The sequence below is a fragment of the Cavia porcellus genome, unplaced genomic scaffold, assembly GCF_034190915.1.
Source record: "Cavia porcellus strain 051 isolate PalLab524CR breed Dunkin Hartley unplaced genomic scaffold, mCavPor4.1 scaffold_6, whole genome shotgun sequence".
Taxonomy (NCBI): domain Eukaryota; kingdom Metazoa; phylum Chordata; class Mammalia; order Rodentia; family Caviidae; genus Cavia; species Cavia porcellus.
Genome location: NW_026947489.1, coordinates 23,599,418 through 23,619,824, shown reverse-complemented (window position 1 = coordinate 23,619,824; position 20,407 = coordinate 23,599,418). Strand labels below are relative to the sequence as shown.

Below are 20,407 nucleotides of genomic sequence, written 5' to 3'. Positions count from 1 at the left end.
TTTTCCTCTAGAGAAATTTCTTCCATTCATATTTCAGAGAACAAAGTTATGAGGCTTATTCAACTTACCAGGCTCTTAAGAAACACATCTTTCAAAGATTTTTTAATTGTACTAAGTGAAATACAGGCTCAAATAATATAGACATTTATTCCCTTCTTTTGAAATAATTCAGGGGCAGGAAGATAAGCTCTGGAGTCCTGGGTTCCTTCTGTTTTGACCTATCACTTACTGCCCTTACCTGCTTAATTTAAAAAAAACTGTCTCAGCATTACATGTGCATCTTGTAGCAAGAGGGAAAGAGAAAAGTAAAAGCAAGTAATTTCTTGTAAAGAAATGACAAGTAGTTGTATTTGTGACACCCACTTGTGTTCATTCCTTTGGCAAGAGCTTGGTCATGTGACCACATCTAGGTGCTACAAATTGTCTCTAGCTAGACCGTGCTAAAAACTGGGGAGAAGTAATCCATGAATGAATGAAAGAGAGAATGAAATGCTGGAAGACAGTTGGCAATCTTTGATATTTAAGAATGTATATGGTTATGTATAAAAGGAAACATGGTATAGAAATTGTAAACCTAGGGGAAAGCTATAAACTTTTAAAAAACTAGTAAGTCTTTAAATTCAGAATCATCCTCTTTAGTAGACCCTATCATGAACCCTTTCTTAGCTTGTTGTCTCTGCCACTTTGACACTTTCCTCAGTTTTGTTTTGAAAAAGCCAGGAGAATGTTCCCAAAACAAACTTCCTTCTTCATGTGAGAAATAGTAGGTTTTTGCTTATCACTTGTCTTAGCATTTTGGAGGGGTGGTGGTTCATTTTGTTTTGTTTCAGTGCTGAGGATCAAACCTACAGCCTCAAGCATGCATGGGAAGTTCATTTCTAGTAAGCTCCATTCCCAACCTCATTTGCATCTAATATACTCTGTGGTATATGTAATTCCCGATGTTTTCCTTCTCAGAGAGGTAGCTAGAAGGCTTTTAGAAAGCAGTGTTTTACTTATAATAAACACAGAGAGCTTTGTGATTGCATATTTTTGTGTTTGCCTCAATCCTGCCTCCATTTTATGTATATAAATTGTGTTAGGATTTTTCATTAGGATAGCCTGTCTGCAAGTGATCTGGTAAGTACTTCTGGGACAAGGCAAGATGCAATGAACAAAACCATGACATTTCCACTGTATGCAACAAAATCAGCCATCTACTAATACTGTATGTTTGCTTTTGGTCCTTTAGTAGACATCTGTTTTCTAGGCATTCTGTAAGGTACTGGAAAATTTTAAATGTGCTTAAAAGAACTTGCCCCCTGGCAGAGATGACTGATGAATGCAACAATCATTCCAGTGAACAGTATGAAGGATTTTATAGACCTGTTTCTTATAGCATCCTTAATATAAGTCTGTGGCATCGTGCCAAGACTGAATTCAATAAAGCCTTTCTACCAGGGATCGGTATGATACAATTTATATGTGGTTTTTTTCCTTCTGGTTTAATCATCTGGAAACAGATTTAAAAATATCTGGAAGAGAATGAACTTCCAAAACCCCACGATAATATTGTTTTCTGCTAAACTGTTCTGAGAGCTAAATCCAGGATGATACTGACCCGTTCTGTGAGGCAAGGATCATGAGTGTTCTTACCTTATTTACACAGTGCTTAGCCCAGCGTATGGCCCATATAGGCATTCTACAAGATAGCTGTTGAGTGAATTAAAATTAATTAAATGAAGTGAAGAGAGGGATAGAATGTGAAACGTGAGGAACTTAACAGAAATGCTGTGTTCAAATCAGCTGAGGGTGTACTCCAGGGAGGACCACAGTTTTCCTTAGACTGTGATGTTGAGTCTGTTAAATCACAGGCAGATAAATGATTGGAGATTCAGGTTCTTCTCCTCTATATAACATTACTCCAGTAAGTTTAGTCTGGATAATTTTCAAGGAAGCCTTTGCTAGAAATAATCTTGAGAGCATATAGAGTTGAACAGTTTTATTTTCTGCCCTAACCTTTAAGATTTGGAAAACATATAGCATAATTAACCAGTTGAGAAAGAATTGATTTATAACATTATCAGTAACCAAGGAAAAAAGCAGTATTATTTATCAAAACACAAACTTGTCTTAGAATAATTCACTCATGGTTTCTTTCTGACAGTAGCTAACACAACCAATCATTAAAGTTGTTCCTGGTGAATAATAATAAAAATTATTATTTATTCATAAGAGAATGCTTCCTAGTGTCTGTAGCAGTAAGAAACACATCTCATACATATAAAGGTGATATTAAAAACAAGATAAGACAGTCATAGTGACACACACCTATAACCCCAGCACTCAGGGAGTCGGAGGCAGGAAAATCCCAGGCTGGACAACTTAGTGAGCTGCAAGATTTTGTCTCAAAATAAAAAGGTTGGGTATGTAACTCAATGAGAAGTCCCTGGATTCAATCCTCACTTTTAAAAAAGAGAAGAAGAAGAAGGCCTGGAATCATTAAATTGAACCCATTTGCCCTGACTTTCCCCATTATTAAGGTCCATGCAAGCTCTGGCTAGCACAAATAGCCTACAGCACTAGTAGGCAGCCTAGCCCACAGTTACTTCCTTTATGCAGGCAAAAGTGCAGAAGGTACAGAGTAAGAGTAAAGCCTCTTCTATTTCTCAGAAACACTAAGCCTTTATGCATGCTCTTCCTGCAGCCAGCGACTTTGCCTTCTTTAGTTCTTTATGTCCTTAGTTCCTTGTAGATGAGCCCCTCTCTGAACTTCAAATCTAAACTTGTAAAATTTCTCCTCAGTCCTTCCCACCTTCTTTTCTTCTTTTTCTTTTTTTAGTAGCCATCCTGTATGTTTATTTATTAATTGCTTTATTGTCTTATCACTAGAACATATGCCTGATGAGGGCAGAGATGTTTGTCTTTTGTTCTTGTAGTGCATGACACGTTATGGATGTTCAATCATTATTTGTTGAATAAATAAGTAAATCTTAGTTTGAAATCTAAGCTTCAGGGTATCAGCCAAACTTTGGGCTTCTATAGTGTCATTTACCAGGTAAAGGTCATATATAAAAATGCTAAAGATTCTGTTTCAAATACATGTGTCTGGGACTGGGGATTTAGCTCAGCAGCGTAAGCACCTGCCTTGCAAGCAGGCAGTCATGAGTTCGATCCCCGGTACCAATAAAAAAAACAAATAAATAAAAATTTTAAAAATTTTTTAAAAATACATATGTCTGTTAGCCAACCCCCCAATTTATTCTAACTCATAATTTTTAATTGTTATAATTAATGTATAATAAGTTTTAAATTGGATAAGATTATGTTTACTTTGCCACTTCGGATTTTTTCTTGCCTAATGTTTTTTAAAACACTAATAAACCAGACATGGTGGTACACACCTGTCATCCCAGAGGAGGCTGAGGCAGAGGATCACCTTGAGTTTGAAGCCAGCCTGGGCTACATAGTGAGTTCAGAACCAGCCTACACTACAAAGCAAGACCCTGTCTTTAAAAACCAGTGAATGAATGAATGAATGGCTGATCAAAGTAATCCATGTTTCTGGCTCATATACCGAGATCTGTTTCTTTCTGATTTGAAATGTGTATCTAAATCATCTTGTGACATGTGTATAACTCAAAGGGTTTTTTATGCATTTAGTTTCCTTACTCTACTGTGTTCCAATACCTCAGTTGATATTTAGCATGAAAATATTTTCTGTCTTAAGTTCAGCATGTCAACTCTAACATCTCTCTGCAGTGCATTTCTAGGTCCCAAAGATCTCTTTCCATATAAAGAATACAAAGACAAGTTTGGAAAGTCAAACAAACGGAAAGGATTTAATGAAGGATTATGGGAAATAGAAAATAACCCAGGAGTAAAGTTTACTGGTTACCAGGTAATGCTTTACTTCATTGGCACTTGCTATGTCTCATTCATTGATTTTACCTCTTTTTTATATTTTTGTAATATGTCCTTTATACTAATAGTTACCTGTTACCCTTTTGAAGTCAGCATTATTTTTGGCTATCGTAGCCTTTTAAATTAAATGCAACCAGGGCTGGGGATTTAGCTCCGCGGCATAAGCGCCTGCCTTGCAAGCAGACAGTCGTGAGTTCGATCCCTGGTACCAATAAAAACGAAAAAGACAAAAAAAAAATGTATAAATTAAATGCAACCCTTTTACCCAGGAGAATTCAAGTCAAGCAGTCATTGAACAGTTGAGTTTGACAGCCACTGATTGACTGGGTAGAGAGTCTTACTGTGTTGCATTCCTAGGCTGAAGTCATCTTCTGTATAGCTGGGATTACAGGTATCTGTCATCTGGCCCAGCTCTCTCAGTCCTTTACTTTGAAAATTTTAGAATAAACGAAATCTTTTCAAATTAAAATAGATTATTTTCACACCCTGTGTTCCTTGCTGTTTTTTCAAAAATGTAATTAGCTGATTTTTTTCCTTAGGCAATTCAGCAACAGAGCTCTTCAGAAACTGAGGGAGAAGGCGGAAATACTGCAGATGCAAGCAGTGAGGAAGAAGGTGACAGAGTAGAAGAAGATGGAAAAGGCAAAAGAAAGAATGAAAAAGGAGGCTCAAAACGGAAAAAGTCATATACTTCAAAGGTTACTTGAGAAACTCCCTGTAGTTATTAATGTTACATACATATTCATTAAAATTTTTAGGTTATTTTCATTTTTTTAACTGGACATAGAGAAATATACTGTAGATTCTGTGGAGCCCCTGTCTTTAGGGACAATAGTAGAGCAAAGGGAATCAGACAGGTAATCTTAGATGTTGAAGCCATCTGGTTATCAACTCTTAAAGGCTGACTTGGTCCTGAAAATACCACCTTGTTAGTTGGAGGAAGACTGATCTTTATCTTTATGTAAAGATAGACTATATAAGTATTTGTGCCCCCTACAATAACCTCCAGATCTAAAGAATTTAGAAAAAAAGAGGACAGTATGATGCAAGACTCTGTGTACCATATATGTATGTAACAGATTCTTGTCTCTCTGCTTCAGAGAATGTGCTTTGACTGTTTTCTCAGTTCTTACATTTCCTGATTACTTAGTCTACAACAGACTCTGAACTATAGTAGTGAGCAAATCCATCTCTAGCCCTCTCCTCTTAACAGTATGAGAGGGGGCCCACAGTAAACAAGGAACTAATAAATAACCATAAATTGTGAAAGTGCTGTGAAATAAAGGAATGGGAGAGCGGAGCCAGGCCCTTCTGAAAAGGCCAAACTTATACTGAGATCTGAGAGAAGGGTATGGAGGGACCTTCCATAGGAAGTTTGTGTGGCAAAAAGAAACAAACAGCTGCAAACTATGGAAGGAAAATGTTTGGCGTGTCCCTAAATTGAAAGAAGGCAGGCGTCACTGGAGAACCATGATCACAGAGGAGAAGCAGTAGACCGATAGGCCATACTAGTAAGTCTAGATTTTATTCCAGGGTCCCAGTAAAGTTTTAAACAACATGGTACTAGATTTACAAATTGAAAGACTAGATTTCAGTTCAGAAATGCAATTGAAAAGACTGAGATTATGAAAATTGTTCACTTTTTAGAAACTGAAGTAAGATAAATGAATCTTTGAAGACCAAAGATTGGTTGGTTCAAGTTTTTATCTGATCTGTCACACAGCTAAATACTTAAAGAAGTTACTTCTACTTATATTTAGTGTCTGGATGTACTTAGGAAACTTCTTAAAAACAAGTTATCTAACTTTTAAAATTTTATTTTGACAGTCTATAAATTATAATCTAATGTGCTGGTATGCAGATAAAACTGTGTGACTGGGGCTGGGGATTTAGCTCAGCGGCATAAGCGCCTGCCTTGCAAGCAGGCAGTCACGAGTTCGATCCCCGGTACAGATAAAAAGAAAAAAGACAAAAAAAAAAAAAAAAAAAAAAACTGTGTGACTGCAGCATTTTTTCTATGCACCCAATGAAAACCATGGGATTGCCTTTGATAGGCATATAAAGTTTACAAATGACAACAGAATAATTAGAATTTTCTCTGCCAGACTATCTTTTGCAATTACATCTAAGCTACATTTCTTTTCCCGTTTTGGGCTTCACTTAAACACTTATATGAATTGATTTATTTATGATTGCCTGCTCAGCCCCATGTAAATGTGTTGTGTATCCCTGAATTATCTAAGCTTACCTAGATTTTTGGCTTGTGGTTACATAATGTTAAATGTCATTATCAAAGTGAAGGAGTAAACACATATTTCACTTACTAAGACTTGTCTACTTTAAAGAATCATTTCTTTTGTTTTCTTTCAAGATCATAACCTCCATGATCACTTGGGACCTTTTTATTAGGGCTGGGGATTGAACTCAGGTCCTCATACATGTTAGGCAAGTACCCAGAACATGACTTCCTATTCTCAGTTCTCTCCATAATTCTGGTCATAAGCAAACTGAACAAGAACCAAATTAAATTTCCCTACAACATCAACATTGTGGAAAGAATTAAATTCCTGAACCGCAGTACCACTGTCATTTTTTGGATAAGATAGAGTGACTGAACTCCTTCCTATGTGAAGGTCTCCTTGTAGCTTTTAGGAGAGCCTTTTTGATTTCTTCTCTCAGAGGCAGAGCCAAGACAGATCATTTTTCTTGCAATCTGTCTTCATTGGATAGGTTTTTTTTTGTTGTTTGTTTGGTTTTTCTAGTTTACTTTTCACTGAAGAGCACCCTGGCTTGGTATGAAGATCTCCATTTTATCCCCAGTCACCTGGAGGTCCTCGCACTTGCCTGCCTGTCTTCTGGGCACAAACTGTGAAGCCAACGAGTCTGAGAATCAAAGTTCCAAGTGAGGCTGATGCTGCTGATCTGAGAACGACACATAGAGGATCATTTACCTAGCATAACTCTATTGGTTTTTTAACTTCCTAAATATTTTACTTTTTATTGAGTGTGCTGATTTTTTTTTGTACATCTCTCTCTTAACATAAAGGTCTTCCTTTGCATTAAAAAATACTAGTTTACAGACTTTTTAAAAACATCTCAGGTGAAGAGGAAAGGTCCCAAATCCTCTACCTCATTAAATTTGTTTTTCTATTAACAGGTTCATGATGGAGCCATAATTCAATTGCTCACTGCATGGAAGCTCTGAACTATTGGTAGTACATGCATATCTGTCCCTCATGCAGCATGGGACAGTCCCATTGGGTGGTACAGGCTACCTGATGGGACAGTCATACATGTACGACTGGTGGTTCAAGTCAGTGAGAACATATTTAAAAATTTAAAAAAGCTCAGTAATCACAACGAAGAGTCAGTCTAGCAGGTTTGAGGGTAGTTATATATCCCTTTAGCAGTAAGAGTATGAATGATTCAGATTTGAGATACAGAAAATTATTGTTCAAAAATATTTTTCATATAAATTATTTGTATGTATAGTAAGACAGATCAGTGTCAAAGCAAACTAAACGTTAAGCTAAAACACCAATGAACAAACATAGCACCATTGAATGAACAGGGTATTTAAGATCATACTAATTTCTATTTATTTAAAATTGATTTTTTAAAAAACAGTTTGAAGAATTCTGTGATCTCAAAAACTCTGCCAGTTTAGAATTTGGCATCCCAGTTTCTTAGTAGAATAATAAATATTGTGATCATTCCTGGAAATGTAGTAATGCTCTCATTCTAGTCTGTGTATACCAACTGTAATATTAGAAACTCAGCTGTAAGGTAACTCAGAAATAATCTTTACAAACATAAATTTTAGGACTGTTACATAAGAATTATTGTGTGAAGCACTTCATTTTTCCAATTTCGTACTTTGTTTTTAACTGTAGACATTCTATATTTGGATTATTAAATCTTTATTTTCCCTTTATCTAAAAATGACTGCATTTTAAAGTGACATTTTGGGCTTGGTTGGTAGTTTTAATTGAGTAAAATGGAAGCAGTTTGATTATATATTGTCACAAACTTAGAAGATATTTTCTCTTTGGAAATTGCATTTTTAAAAATTGATTGTCTGAGGAAGCTTTAATTTGCTAATTCATTTCTGGAGACCAGACTTGCCTACACAAGTTTTGCCTTGCCACGTATTTGAAGTGTGCTTAAGATTCTTAAAATTGGGGGCTGGGGATTTAGCTCAGCGGCATAAGCACCTGCCTTGCAAGCAGGCAGTCGTGAGTTCAATCCCCGCTAGCGATAAAAAAGAAAAAGACAAAAAAAAAGATTCTTAAAATATCTTAAAGAAGAAGATTCTTAAAATATCTTAAAGAAAAATGCTGCATTTTACTATCTTAAGTAAGGTGCATGGTTGGAGGCAGCTTTTTATCATATTAGTGCTATTCTGCTGAGCAACCCTTCCTTGAACTGTAACTTTATTTTCATCTTCCTCTAGAGTTCATCTTGATTTCAAATGCAAGGTGACAAGAAGAAAGGACTGGTTTACCAGTGTAGCCTGGGGTTCTTAAGTAGCTATCATAATTTACAAGATTAAAGTTGATTCATATCACAATGATATAAAAGTTTTGTCAAAATATTTCCATGTATGCTTTAACCAGGAAACTTCAACAGATGTTCCAACATGAATGTCCATATATTGTCTTGGAACGTTCACCTCACTTCTCTGGATTTCCACTACAATAAAATGAAGGGGAAGGACGGGATGACCTGTAAGGTGCCTTGCAGTTCTGTGACCTTCCTACGGTGCTGTACACACAGCTATATTTATCCATTGACTGTTGTGGGTACATGAATCTTTATTTTCCACCATTCATACCACACTTCTGAAAAGAAGTAAGAGGTCATCTAATCCACCTCTACTTCCTTTTTAGCTGGTTAAGCGGAGGCCCGTGAGGTGAAGTAATTTGTCCAGTGTCACCTAGCTCAGCCTTAGCACACTGCACGTTGTATCTGTGTATAGCAAAGAAGATAGACAGCCCACTACTTCTGCGTCTCTTACTTATGCTTGGATTTTGTGCTTTTGACTGTAATTTTCAACTTGTCTAAACATTTAGAAATCCTCTAAACAATCCCGGAAATCTCCAGGCGATGAAGATGATAAAGACTGCAAAGAAGAGGAAAACAAAAGCAGTTCTGAAGGTGGAGATCCCGGCAATGACACCAGAAACACAGCTTCAGACCTGCAGAAAACCAGCGAAGGGGTAAGGATGTATGCATGTGGTCTCACTTACCTGTGTTAATGCAGAGCACGTCTTGCTTCAGAATCTATGTCCATATCTCAGCATTAGTAAATGTTACCTCAGGGAGCCAGAGACCCATTCGCAGCTTGGTGTGTACATCATCTCACAAATTTGAATAAGCAATTGAATGCTTAGAGCCTAAAAACAAAACAGAGCTAAGTGAGGATTATATTTTCCATGCAGAACTCTGAACACATTTATTCTTTTTTAAAATAACATGTTAACCTTTTAACTTCAACATGGTAAGTCCACACTTGTAAAAGTGGTTAACCAAGGCAGATTTTCCACCTGGGCATTTTCTTTATGGTGTCAGCAACCTGTGAAATATACTATTATACTTCAGCTAAACTAATTTCATCTGAGTTCTTGCCTATTCAAATCACTTCTATTTACTTCTCAACTTTTTCACTCCCGTTATCTATAATTACTCTCAAAGCATTGTGGTTCTAACTCTTCCCTTTCTCTCACCCAGCTTAGCCTTACTGTCTTCCACCTAGTCTCCCCCTCCTGGCATCTCTCCAGTAGCTCATCTCAGTCCTACCCGAGCCTTCCCAGGGACAGACACTGCTCACAACACTGAGAGCTTGAAGAGTTGGTTTGCCTGGTTTTCCTTTTATCCCACTGCTGTCTTCATCCCAGGTAGTTTCATGTTGCAAAAACTCCCACAATATCTCTCCCTTTTCTACTAATCTTATTTCTGGATGCACATCCTGTGACAGAGGAGAAGTTGACTCCTCAGAGTATGATCTGTGGACAGGTAGCCTGATTGCCACTTGGTGCTGGAGCATGCTAGAAATGCCTGATCTTAAGCACAACTCCAAAGCGAACTCTGAATTAGACAATCTGCCTTTTAACGACTACCTGAGTGATCTGTACTTTTCTTTTGCCACAGTCCAGAATACCACCTTCTCTTGCTCCAAGATGCCAAGTCACTTGTCCCCCTTTCTCTCCTGTATGGTTGACTTCTCCCCCCTTGGTTCCTTCCCTTCTTCCTGTAACCAGTCAAGTCTCTTTACCTGGTGCTGGTCCCATCCACCATACAGCTCACTCCTTTTACCTTTTTTTTGTTTTGTTTTGTTTTTAATCTCTGAACTTCTTAAAAGAGCTCTGTTTTTTCCAGGCCTTCATTTCCTCACCTACTACTCATGAGTAAGCCCATTACACTCTTGTTTCTTCTTTAACCCGTTCATTGACCCTGCTGTAGCAGTGCCCATTGCCAAGCCTACTGTCTCCTTTAACCTCCACTTTTCTCAGTAGCATTAGCACCACATGCAGTTTTATCCTCGCTTTTCTTCAACAGTTTGCTTTCTCTCACTGTTCTCAGTCTCTTTCTGGAGTTCCTTTCTTCAGTCTGTCTTGGCACACTTGTCTCCTGAAAATTCCTGTGTCCATCTTACCCACTCCAGGGTTTCAACCTTAAGAGGTATGTTATGCCTTCCCACTTTGTACTTCTTGCATTGCATATTCATTTTTCTACTTTATGCTTTGAAAGCACTTCAGAAAATAGTAGTTGCTACTAGATAGCAACAGCAGCCTATGTGCCACTTAATTTTTTATTACAGAGATTCCAGGAGGTAAGGAGCAGTTATTATCTTCATTTTTACCTAAAGAAACTAAGGCTGAAAAGATTGGCTCATGGTGATAAAAATCAATGATCTTTTTTATTTTTAGCCTGTTTTTAATACCTGCTGCATACAAAAGAATGCATATATACAATATAGAAAGTTAGTGTAGTATTATTATAATGAATACTAGTGACTCTGTCACTCTACCCCAAAACTAAAAAATAGCAATTAACTTGAATCTATTTACAGGTTCTTCCCAGTTCCATCTTCTTCAGCCCAGAGATGAGCACTAATGTATTTATTTCTTTCATTGTAGTCTTTAGCTTACAACAAACATTTATACCTAGCTAAACAATATATTGTTAGATGGACAAGTGGTATATGCCTGTAATTCCACACTCAGGAGGCTGAGGCAAAAGGATCATCACAAGTTTGAGGCCAACCTGGGCTACACAGTCAGTTTAAAACTAACATGGATTACGCAGCAAGACCTTGTCTCAAAAAAAAAAAAAAAAAAAAAAATATATATATATATATATATATATATATATATATAGTTTAAACAATTTTGCTGAGTTTTTAATTTCTTTTTTTTGTTTTTGTCTTTTTCATTTTTATCGGTACCAGGGATCAAACTCACGACTGCCTGCTTACCAGGCAGGCGCTTATGCCGCTGAGCTAAATCCCCAGCCCCCAAGTTTTTAATTTCTTAAAAAATGATAACATTTACTTAAGACTGTGCTTTTAAGATTCTTTCATATTATTATATGTAGCAGTAGTTTTTTGACATTCAGCTCTGTGAGAATACCACAACTTATTTATCCAGTGTCCTTCTGATGAGCATTAGGGTTGTTTTCAGTTGTTCACAGCTAAGAACTGTATTGCTGTAAGCACCCGTATTTCATCTCCTACTACACATGTGCAAGAGTTGCCTTAGAGTATGTAACTAGAATTGAAAATGCTAAGTCTTGGGTTTGGGGGTTTTACCTTTACAAGATAGGAAATTATTTTAAGTGATTGGGTCAATTTACAATCCTACCAACAATATTTAAGAATTCCTTGAAATTAAGTTGGCATTGTCAGACTTTATTTTATTGCCAAACGGGTGTAATATGGTTATTATAATGTTAATTTATGATTCTCTGATTAATGATAAGTTTGAACTTCTTTTTACATTTATTGATCACTGTGTTTCCTTTCTGTACAATACTTGTTTGAGGATTTTTGTTCATTTTTTTGTTGGATTTTCTTTATCAATTTGTAGGGCTTTGTATTTCCTGGAGTATAAGAAATGTGGATTTTCATATGCCTTGCAGATATTTTCTCCAAGTTTGTCCTTTCAATTTCTGTCTTAGCCTTTTAGAAAATGTGCTTTCTTAATTTGATTATAGTCAACTGTTTGAAACTCTTCTTTCTGTGGTTAGCATTTTTCTGTCTTGTGTAAGCATAACCATTTGAACAAGCACCATGTATTGAACCTTTTGTCTCTGATCTGCGTTGCCATCAGCCATGTGTCTGTGTGGCTGTCTGGACTCAACTCTGTTACTTTATCTTAATTAAAGTAGCTTTCTAATGATTTCTGATATTTTACAAGGCTAAATACTGAACTTTTCAAAAAATTTACAGTAATAGTTTGGAATAGAATATCAAAAGAAGCTTTTTTTTGTCGTTAATGGGAGAATATGTTGTATATAAATTGGAAAGAATGATCCAAGTGAGGAATTACTACAAAATGTTATTGTAAGAAAAATTGTTGAAGTATCTTTTACAAGGCAAAGAGGGATAAGATCTAGGGCACGTAGGGAGGGTTACCCTAGTTTAGTCACTAAACAGGAGAGAAGGCTGCAAAGTACTTAGGCTCAAATACAGACAACTGGACACTTGGGATGAGAGCTTATAAAAGTTCTTGTGATTGCTTCTGGTTTCTGGGAAAACAAGATCAGTACTTGAAAGTGAGAAAAGGAAAAAGTGCTGAAGTTTCAAGAGAGAAGAAAAGGAGTAAAATAGTCACAGAATAATAGTAGACTGACAGGACTTGAGAGGTGGAGCTGAGTTGCCAGGTAGAGTAAGAGCCCACTTGGGCTGGGAGTTGTGAGTTTAGTGAGAGTGCTAAGAATGGCAGTGTGTTTCTCCACGTGTTTTCAATTTTGTCGTCACAGGGAGGCAGAGAATGGATCAGGGTGAAGTTCATTAGAGGCCAGGGAGTTAAGGGTATGTGCATGCAGCAGGGAATGATTATAACCATGGGATTCAAAATATATTAACAAGGGAAGATAGATATGAAGATGAGATAGAAGAACGGGCTGTTTGAATTGAATTAGTAGAGGCTGCAGTTACTAAGACAGTCTGGGTGTTGCTGGCATTTTGAGTAGGACTGTTTTTCATCACATGAACACTGGCTACATTGCGGTACATTTGGTAGCCTTGGCCCCAGCTCACTGAATATCAGTAGAAACCCTTATTCTCACGAAAACCTAAAATGCTTAATAATTTTGCTCCCAGAATACTGGCTTAAAACTATGCTTAGAAATATTCCAAGTGGCTGCAAACTCTGAGAAATAACCATAGAGCTGGGCACAGTCATACACACCTGTTACTCAGGAGGCAGAGCAAGTTCAAGGATAGTCTCGGCAACTTAAAGGAAGAAACAAGGAAGGGAAGGATGGAAGGAACCATGGGAACAAGTTACTGAGGTAGGATAAAGGATGCAGGTCTTTGGAGAAGAAGATGCCAAGGAATTGAGAGACCAAAGTATGGGCAAGATGTGTACACAGATTTGTAGTCACAGGAATTACAATTCTATTGTTGGGTAGCTTTCTCATTTTAATGTAGAAAAATTAGATTCATATGAGCAGCAAATGTTATCTTGGCAAAGTTTACTTTATTTCTGATGTGATAAAGCAAGATTATATGAAATTTGTAGCACATTAGTCCATGCATGGAGCATATTTTGATTATTTTCATTCCTATTATCCCCTCTTCCCTCTAATACCCTTCCCCATCACTGGAAAATACCTTCAAGTTTCCTGACCTCTCCTTAGCTTTTATATTTGCTTAATTTTAGATTTCTAATGTAAGAGAAAGCACATGATTTTTAACTAAGGCTGGCTTATTTCACTTAACATGATAGTCTCCAGCTCTATCCATTTTCCTATAAATGACATGATTTCCTTCTTTATGGCTAAAAAGGAAAAAAAAAAAATATATATATATATATATATATATATATATATATATATATATATCACGTTATATATCCATTCATCTGTTGAGAGGTATCCAGGCTGTTTCCACAGTTTAGCTATTGTGATTGTACTGCTATAAACATGGGTATGCATGTACTGTATCACTGAAATGTACTGTCTTTAATTCTTTCAGGAATATACCAAGGAGTGGTAGAACTGGAACAAATGTCTATCTATTTTTTGTGTTTTGAGGAACCCCCGTACTGATTTCCGTAATGGTTATACTTGTTTACATCCTACCAACACCGTTGAAAGTTTCCTTTATCCCTTACATCCTCACCTGCATTCTTTATTGTTGCTATTGTTATTATGATTATTATCAATCATAGCTGTTCCAACTGAAGTAAAATGAAATCTCAATGTAGTTTTGATTTGCATTTCTCTGATGGTGAATTTTTCACATAGTTTTGACCATTTGTATTTCTACCCTGTTCGTTTCATTTGCCCATTTATTGATTGGGCTATTGGAGAGGGTAGTTATTGTTTATGGTGATTTTTGAGTTCTTTATATATTATTCCAGATCTTCAGCCTCTGTTGGAAGAGGAACTAGTAAAGATTTTCTCTCATTCTATAGATTGTCTCTTCATTCTATCTTTTTTTTTTTTTTTTTTTTTTTTTATCGATACCTGGGATCGAACTCACGACCTGCAAGGCAGGTGCTTATGCCGCTGAGCTAAATCCCCAGCCCCTTATTCTGTCATTTTCTGAGCAAAAGTTTTTTAATGTGATGTCCCATTTGTTGATTCTTGATATTATTTCCTGCACTATTAAGGTCCTGTGCAGGAAGTCTTAGCCTATGTTTATGGCTTCAAGTGTTTCCCCTATGTTTTTTCTTTCAGCATTTTCAGGGTTTCTGGTCTTATGTCAATGATCCATTCTGGTCCGATTTTAATACAGGTTGAGAGATAAGAGTCTAGTTTCAGTCCTCTGCATGTGACTATCCAGATTTCTTAGCAGCATTTGTTGAAGAAGATATGTTTTCTCCAGTGTAAGTTTTTGGCTTGTCAAAAGTCAGGTGGGTGTCAGTACCTGGGCATGTTTCTAAGTCTTCTGTTCTATTCTGTTGGTCCATATGTCTGTTTTGACACCTGTACCATGTTGTTTTTGTTACTATGGCTTTGTATATAATTTGAAATCAGGCATTGTGATGCTTCAGCATTGATTTTTTTTGCTCAGAATTGTTTTTTGAGGTTTGGTTTGGTTTGGTTTGGTTTTTGTAGTACTGGGGATTGAATTTGAGGCCTTCTCACAAAACTACATCCCCAACCCTTTTCATTTTCTTGAGTCAAGGTCTCAAGTTGCTAAGTTGCCAGGGCTTCATGTGAATTTTAGTAGGAGTTTTTTTGTTTTTGTTTTTTTCTAGTTCTGTAAAGAATGTTGTTGCCATTTTAATAGGGATCACACTGAATCTGTAGGCTGCTTTTGGTAATATGACATGTAAGCTGTCTCATTCCTCCCATGAAAGAATCCTCAAAGCTTTGGATCCCAACATGGATTTGTAGGACAAGGGATGGGGTGCAAGACGAAGATGTAAAAGGCTATGAACACATCTGACAACTGGGGATGACAGCCCAGGAGGTGACAAGTTGGTTCACCCAATCCATGAGCAAGGGATGGGTGCTACATTAGTTATGTATTCCATTTTCTGATGTTGTCTTCAGTTTATTTTTTCAATGCTTTATAATTTCCACTAAGGAGGTCTTTTACTTTCTTGGGTTGATTCGTAGGGTTTTTAAAAAGCTTTGTGAATTGAATTATTTGCTTGATTTCTTTCTTTGCAGGTTCATTATTAATGTATAAGAATGCTACTGACTGCTGTACGTTGGTGTCCTGCCACTTTGCTGAATTTGTTGATGAGATCTAAGAGTCTTCTCATGGAGTTTTTAGTCTTCTATGTATAGGATCATATCATCTGCAGATAGGAGTAATGAGACGCCTTCCTTTCATATTTGTCTCCCTTTTACTTCTTTCTCCTGCCTGATCATCCTAGTACTATACTGAACAGAAGTGGTAAGGGTGGATCCCTTACTTTGTTCCTGTTTTTAGAGGAAATGCTTTCAGTCTGTCCCTGCTCAGTATGCTTTGGTTGTGGGCAGGAACTGTGATTTTGAATGACAGTGGGCAACAGCTGAACTCTCACAAGGAGTAAGATGTAGAGTGCAAGTGTCTGTAGATGACTGCAGTATAGAGAAATAGTGGCCTGCATGTCGGGATCCAGAGCTTAGAGGATTCTTTCATGGGAGGAACAGGGGAGAGGACAGACAGCTTACAACTACTGTAGTAGTAAAGAGCAAGAAGAATGCCTTCACCATCTCCAGGCCAGAAGTAAGTCCCGGAGCTGTGGAGAGGAAGGAGCTGTCTCTTGAGAGGATTTCAGGGAAAGAAGTAATGCCAGTCTAAAGGGAAAACAGGTTTCAGTTAGAAGAAGTTGGTGAGGGAAATATTTTGGAAATTTAAGTTGGTAATGTAAAGATTTGCTGATGGCTGACTGATTTCTATGGGGGCCCAGTAGAAGAGAGGAAGGATTTGCGGGACAAGGGATGGGTGCAAGGTGAAGATGTAAAAGGCTGTGGACACATCTGACAGCTGGGGATGACAGCCCGGGAGGTGACATGCTCTGGAGTCATCTTGAGGGAACTGGAGTGACCAAGGACATAGGCCCTGAGGATGGGAAGCCTGATGGTCTCAAGACAGATGGGGAGTTAAGGTCATGAGTACTGGTAGAGAAAGGCAAGCAGAGTTCTTACAAGGCCCTCCTTTTCTTGACCACCTCCTCACTCCTTGTGAGGCAGAAAGGAGCAAGGCCCCTTATTCAGAACACTTCAGTAGAGGTTACTTGTCTGTGTGGCCAGAAAAATAACATGCACTGGTTACCATTGGTCTGCTACATTAGTTATGTATTCTAACTAGTAAATTACTCCAAAATTTTAGTGGCTTAAAGAACCATTATCTCATCTTTTCTCTGGATCAGGAATCCAAGTAAATGTAACTTTTTCTGAGTTCTCTATCTCTAGGTCTCACTCAAAGCTTCAATCAGTGTTAGTAGTTGCTTAATCATCCTGAGGCTTAATGGGATGGGTCCTCTTCCAGGCATACTCAAATAGTTGGCAAGATTCAGCTCTTCACAGTGGTTTAGCCCTCAGCTCCTTACCAGCTGTTGGCAGAAGGTTCCCTTGGTCCCTTGCCACATGGATTCTTTCACGCATCAGAGCAAAAGTCAGCAGGCGACTGTTAGCAAGACAGATCTAGTTGTCGTCCTATCACTTTTTCTTCATTCATTAGAAGCAAGCTACAAGGTCCAACCCACAGCCAAAGGGCTTACACAAGGGTATGATTACTAGGCAGTAGAAACCATTGAATACCTGTCAGATTACCCACCGCTGAACCAACCACTCATAGAAAAGGATAGAGCTGGCTTAGACCAGTCGAGTTCTTCCCAACCCTGGCACTAGATCCAAGTCCCCTTGTCCCTAAGCTGTCATACAGTTGAGGGAAGGGGCAGAAGACAGAAGGGTGCTGGGAAGACAGACATAGCGTTTACAGTACCCATTCACCGGTGTGCACATCTTCATTTCAGTCGTGAACCTCCTGTCGCTGCAGTTCAGTACTGCCTGCTTATGCCCTTAAGATCAAGCGCTCCCTATTCTCTGCGTCACCTGATCCCACTTTGTCTTCCCAGTGTTATGTCTTACTTGTTCTTGGTCTCAGGATCTCTTTAATACTCCTGAAAGTTTTGAAGGTCCTAGGGAGCTTTTATGTATGTATGTTACAGCTACTGATACTTACTTAATTATAATGAAAACAGATTTTTAAAATATTTTTTAATTCAGCTGGGCATGATGGAGGACACCTGTAATGGCAGCACTCAGGAGGCTGAGGCAGGAGGATCACTATGAGTTTGAGGCCAGCCTGGGCTACATAGTCAGTTCAAGACAAGCCTGAACTACTTAGCAAGACCTTGTCTTCAGAAAAAGTTGTTTTTGTGAATTTATTTTAAATATAAACCCATTAACATATCACAGTTTTATGAAAAATACATCATGTTTTCCAATAAATGTTTTGTGAATTGCTTCACATTTTTTTCAAATTTTTAATGTCTGATTTAATAAAACATAGTTGGATTTTCCTGTGTGCTACATTCTATTTTGATACATAATTTTGGTTGAAATACATGAAAATCTGGCCATACAACATACCCCTAGTTTGAAAATGAAGGTACATGTATTTTAATAATCTCGTCAGGTAATTTTCATATATTCTTGTTTAACTGATATATTTTGCATGTGGAATCTGAATTTTTCATATTCTGTTACATTAAATCTGTTGAACTATCTGGCACTTTGAATAGCTTTTCCTTGTTTGGGAAAATACTGGTTCCCTAAGTTATTCAGGTCTTCCAAATATTGGCCTATTTCTTTATATTTTTAATCACATATTTAAAAACTACTGCTTTCTCTTCAGAAAAGCCTTTCAATGTTGGGAACCTGTCAACATAGAAGATTTAAAATCCTAATCTTCACTTAAACACTTAGATTTTATCATTGGCAACAAACGCTGTCATTTGTTTTTCTTGACATAATAAAAATCACATTTTTTTTTACAAAGTGCCAAATACTAGTGTAATGCCTATCATAATTTTGTCACATAAAAATGGTGCTCCATGAAAAGTTGACTTCTACTGGTTGAGAGCTTCTGCCCAGTGTGTTCTGGATCTCCTCCGGCTCTGCTGCCCCCTGCAGGCCACCCGTTAAAACCGCAAAATGGAATCTGGTTGCCTCCTCCAGCGGGTCAGGGTGGGTGTTCAGGGCAAAGGGCGCAGCCCAGCAAAGCTGCCACCTCTGCCTGCTTCTGAGGGGACTTCGGTTCCTGCACTCAGCACTGTGTCCGGAAGATAATGGACCATTATAAATCAGCAGGGTATGCTTTTCAATATAGAGAATAGAGTAATTATGATATGAAATGTTTAAAAACTCAGATTTTATCATTTGCTTTTTCCAAGCATCTATTTGATAGCACATTGTTATAAACAAGACACGCGTCCTTAAAGTTGTGACCACATTCTGGTGCCGCCTCACTGTCTGGGGAAGGCCAATACGCTAAAGCTGCTGTGGGATCTGTGCCAAAACTATTCTTCAGTATGAACTGAGATGTTGTTAACCATGAATTTTCTACCAGTAAAAACATGGAATTTATTGCCTTTCACTTCATATTAATTAAAAGCCATTATTAAAGATTTCTTTGGTTGATAATTTTTCATTGTTCTAATGAGTGTTTTCCTTTACAAGGGAGAGAGATCAAAGTGTGACTGTAATATCTTAGATCTAGTGTTATTATTTATTAGTAAATTGTCACAAGGCACTGCACTAAGTTCACAGATTGTAATTCTGCATTTGTCTTTTTTTTTTTTTTTAGTTTTTTTTTTTTTTAGTTTTTTGAGATTGGTACCTTCATTTTGGTAGGGGCAGAGGAAGGGTTTCTGCCATCTTGGTGGGATAGTAGTTTTGTAACTTTTCTTCTTCAAAGACCCTGTAATTATAGATTGTGGCTAAGTGAGATGGTCCCAGGACAGTGATGGAAAATCTTCTAGAGACTGAATGCCCAAACTACAACCCAAAACCCACTGCAGTTAAACCTAAATACTGAGATTTTGGTTTAGGGAAAAAAAAAAAAAAAACCTCATACATTAACATCTGTCTTAAAAGAAAAACAAATAACACATATCCCAGAGGTTCATCACCACTGCCCTTGGAGAGTACACATGTATGCTTCCAGACAAGTTCATTCACTTAGTGAAATAATGAACTGAAACAGGCTGTTTTTAGAAAAAATATTTGAAAAAAAAAAGAAAGAAAAAGAAAAAATATTTGAGGCCTGAATTTGCTGTTTCATCCATCCCATAAGAACATCACTGGGAGAGAGAAGTTACACATTTGTGATAATGACAAGGAAAGTAAAAATAGCATTTCTTTGGAGAAACATATCCTGGCACAATTTAAAGTGGGACTCAAATTGAAACATAGTTCTTTATGAAATGTGACTATTTCATCTTTGTCACATGTGTGGCATCTAAGTTTTAAAAGAAATCTAAGCTTTTCTTCCATCCTTTGAATTTTTTTCAAATGTGCAAAGTCAGAAATTATATGTCATCATTTTCAAAAGTCTTGTACTTCTGGCCATGTTTCACAGATAACTAAGTTATAAATATTTACACTCCAAGTGACTGAAATTTTATGCGGTTTACCTCCTGACACCAGAGTCCTCACAGAAAGAGATTACATCCACGACTCCACCGACTATCCACTCCAGCGAGAAGCGTGTGGAGTGGTTCAGAACAAGTGCTGGCCCATCACACACTGCCTGATCGGAGCCAGACTGCACTCTTTTTGCCTTTATTTTTAATATAACACTAAGAATAATACTCCCTTTCATCTTTTT

At 37.4% G+C, this 20,407-nt stretch overlaps 1 protein-coding gene across 3 annotated transcripts in view; it reads left to right on the top strand.

The window, feature by feature from the left end:
- Hdgfl3 (HDGF like 3) overlaps positions 1-20,407 on the top strand; it is a 72,389-nt gene that overhangs the window by 47,011 nt on the left and 4,971 nt on the right. The window contains exons 3-6 of one of the 3 annotated variants that reach the window (XM_063250107.1): positions 3,742-3,880; positions 4,443-4,601; positions 8,976-9,122; positions 17,803-19,205. In XM_063250107.1, coding sequence (XP_063106177.1) covers positions 3,742-3,880; positions 4,443-4,601; positions 8,976-9,122; positions 17,803-17,868 — 511 coding nt within the window. In that variant the 3' untranslated portion in view covers positions 17,869-19,205. Of the gene's footprint in view, positions 1-3,741; positions 3,881-4,442; positions 4,602-8,975; positions 9,123-15,753; positions 17,376-17,802; positions 19,206-20,407 lie in introns of those variants that run through there. The other 2 variants (XM_063250108.1, XM_003475474.5) reach the window with 2 other exon arrangements.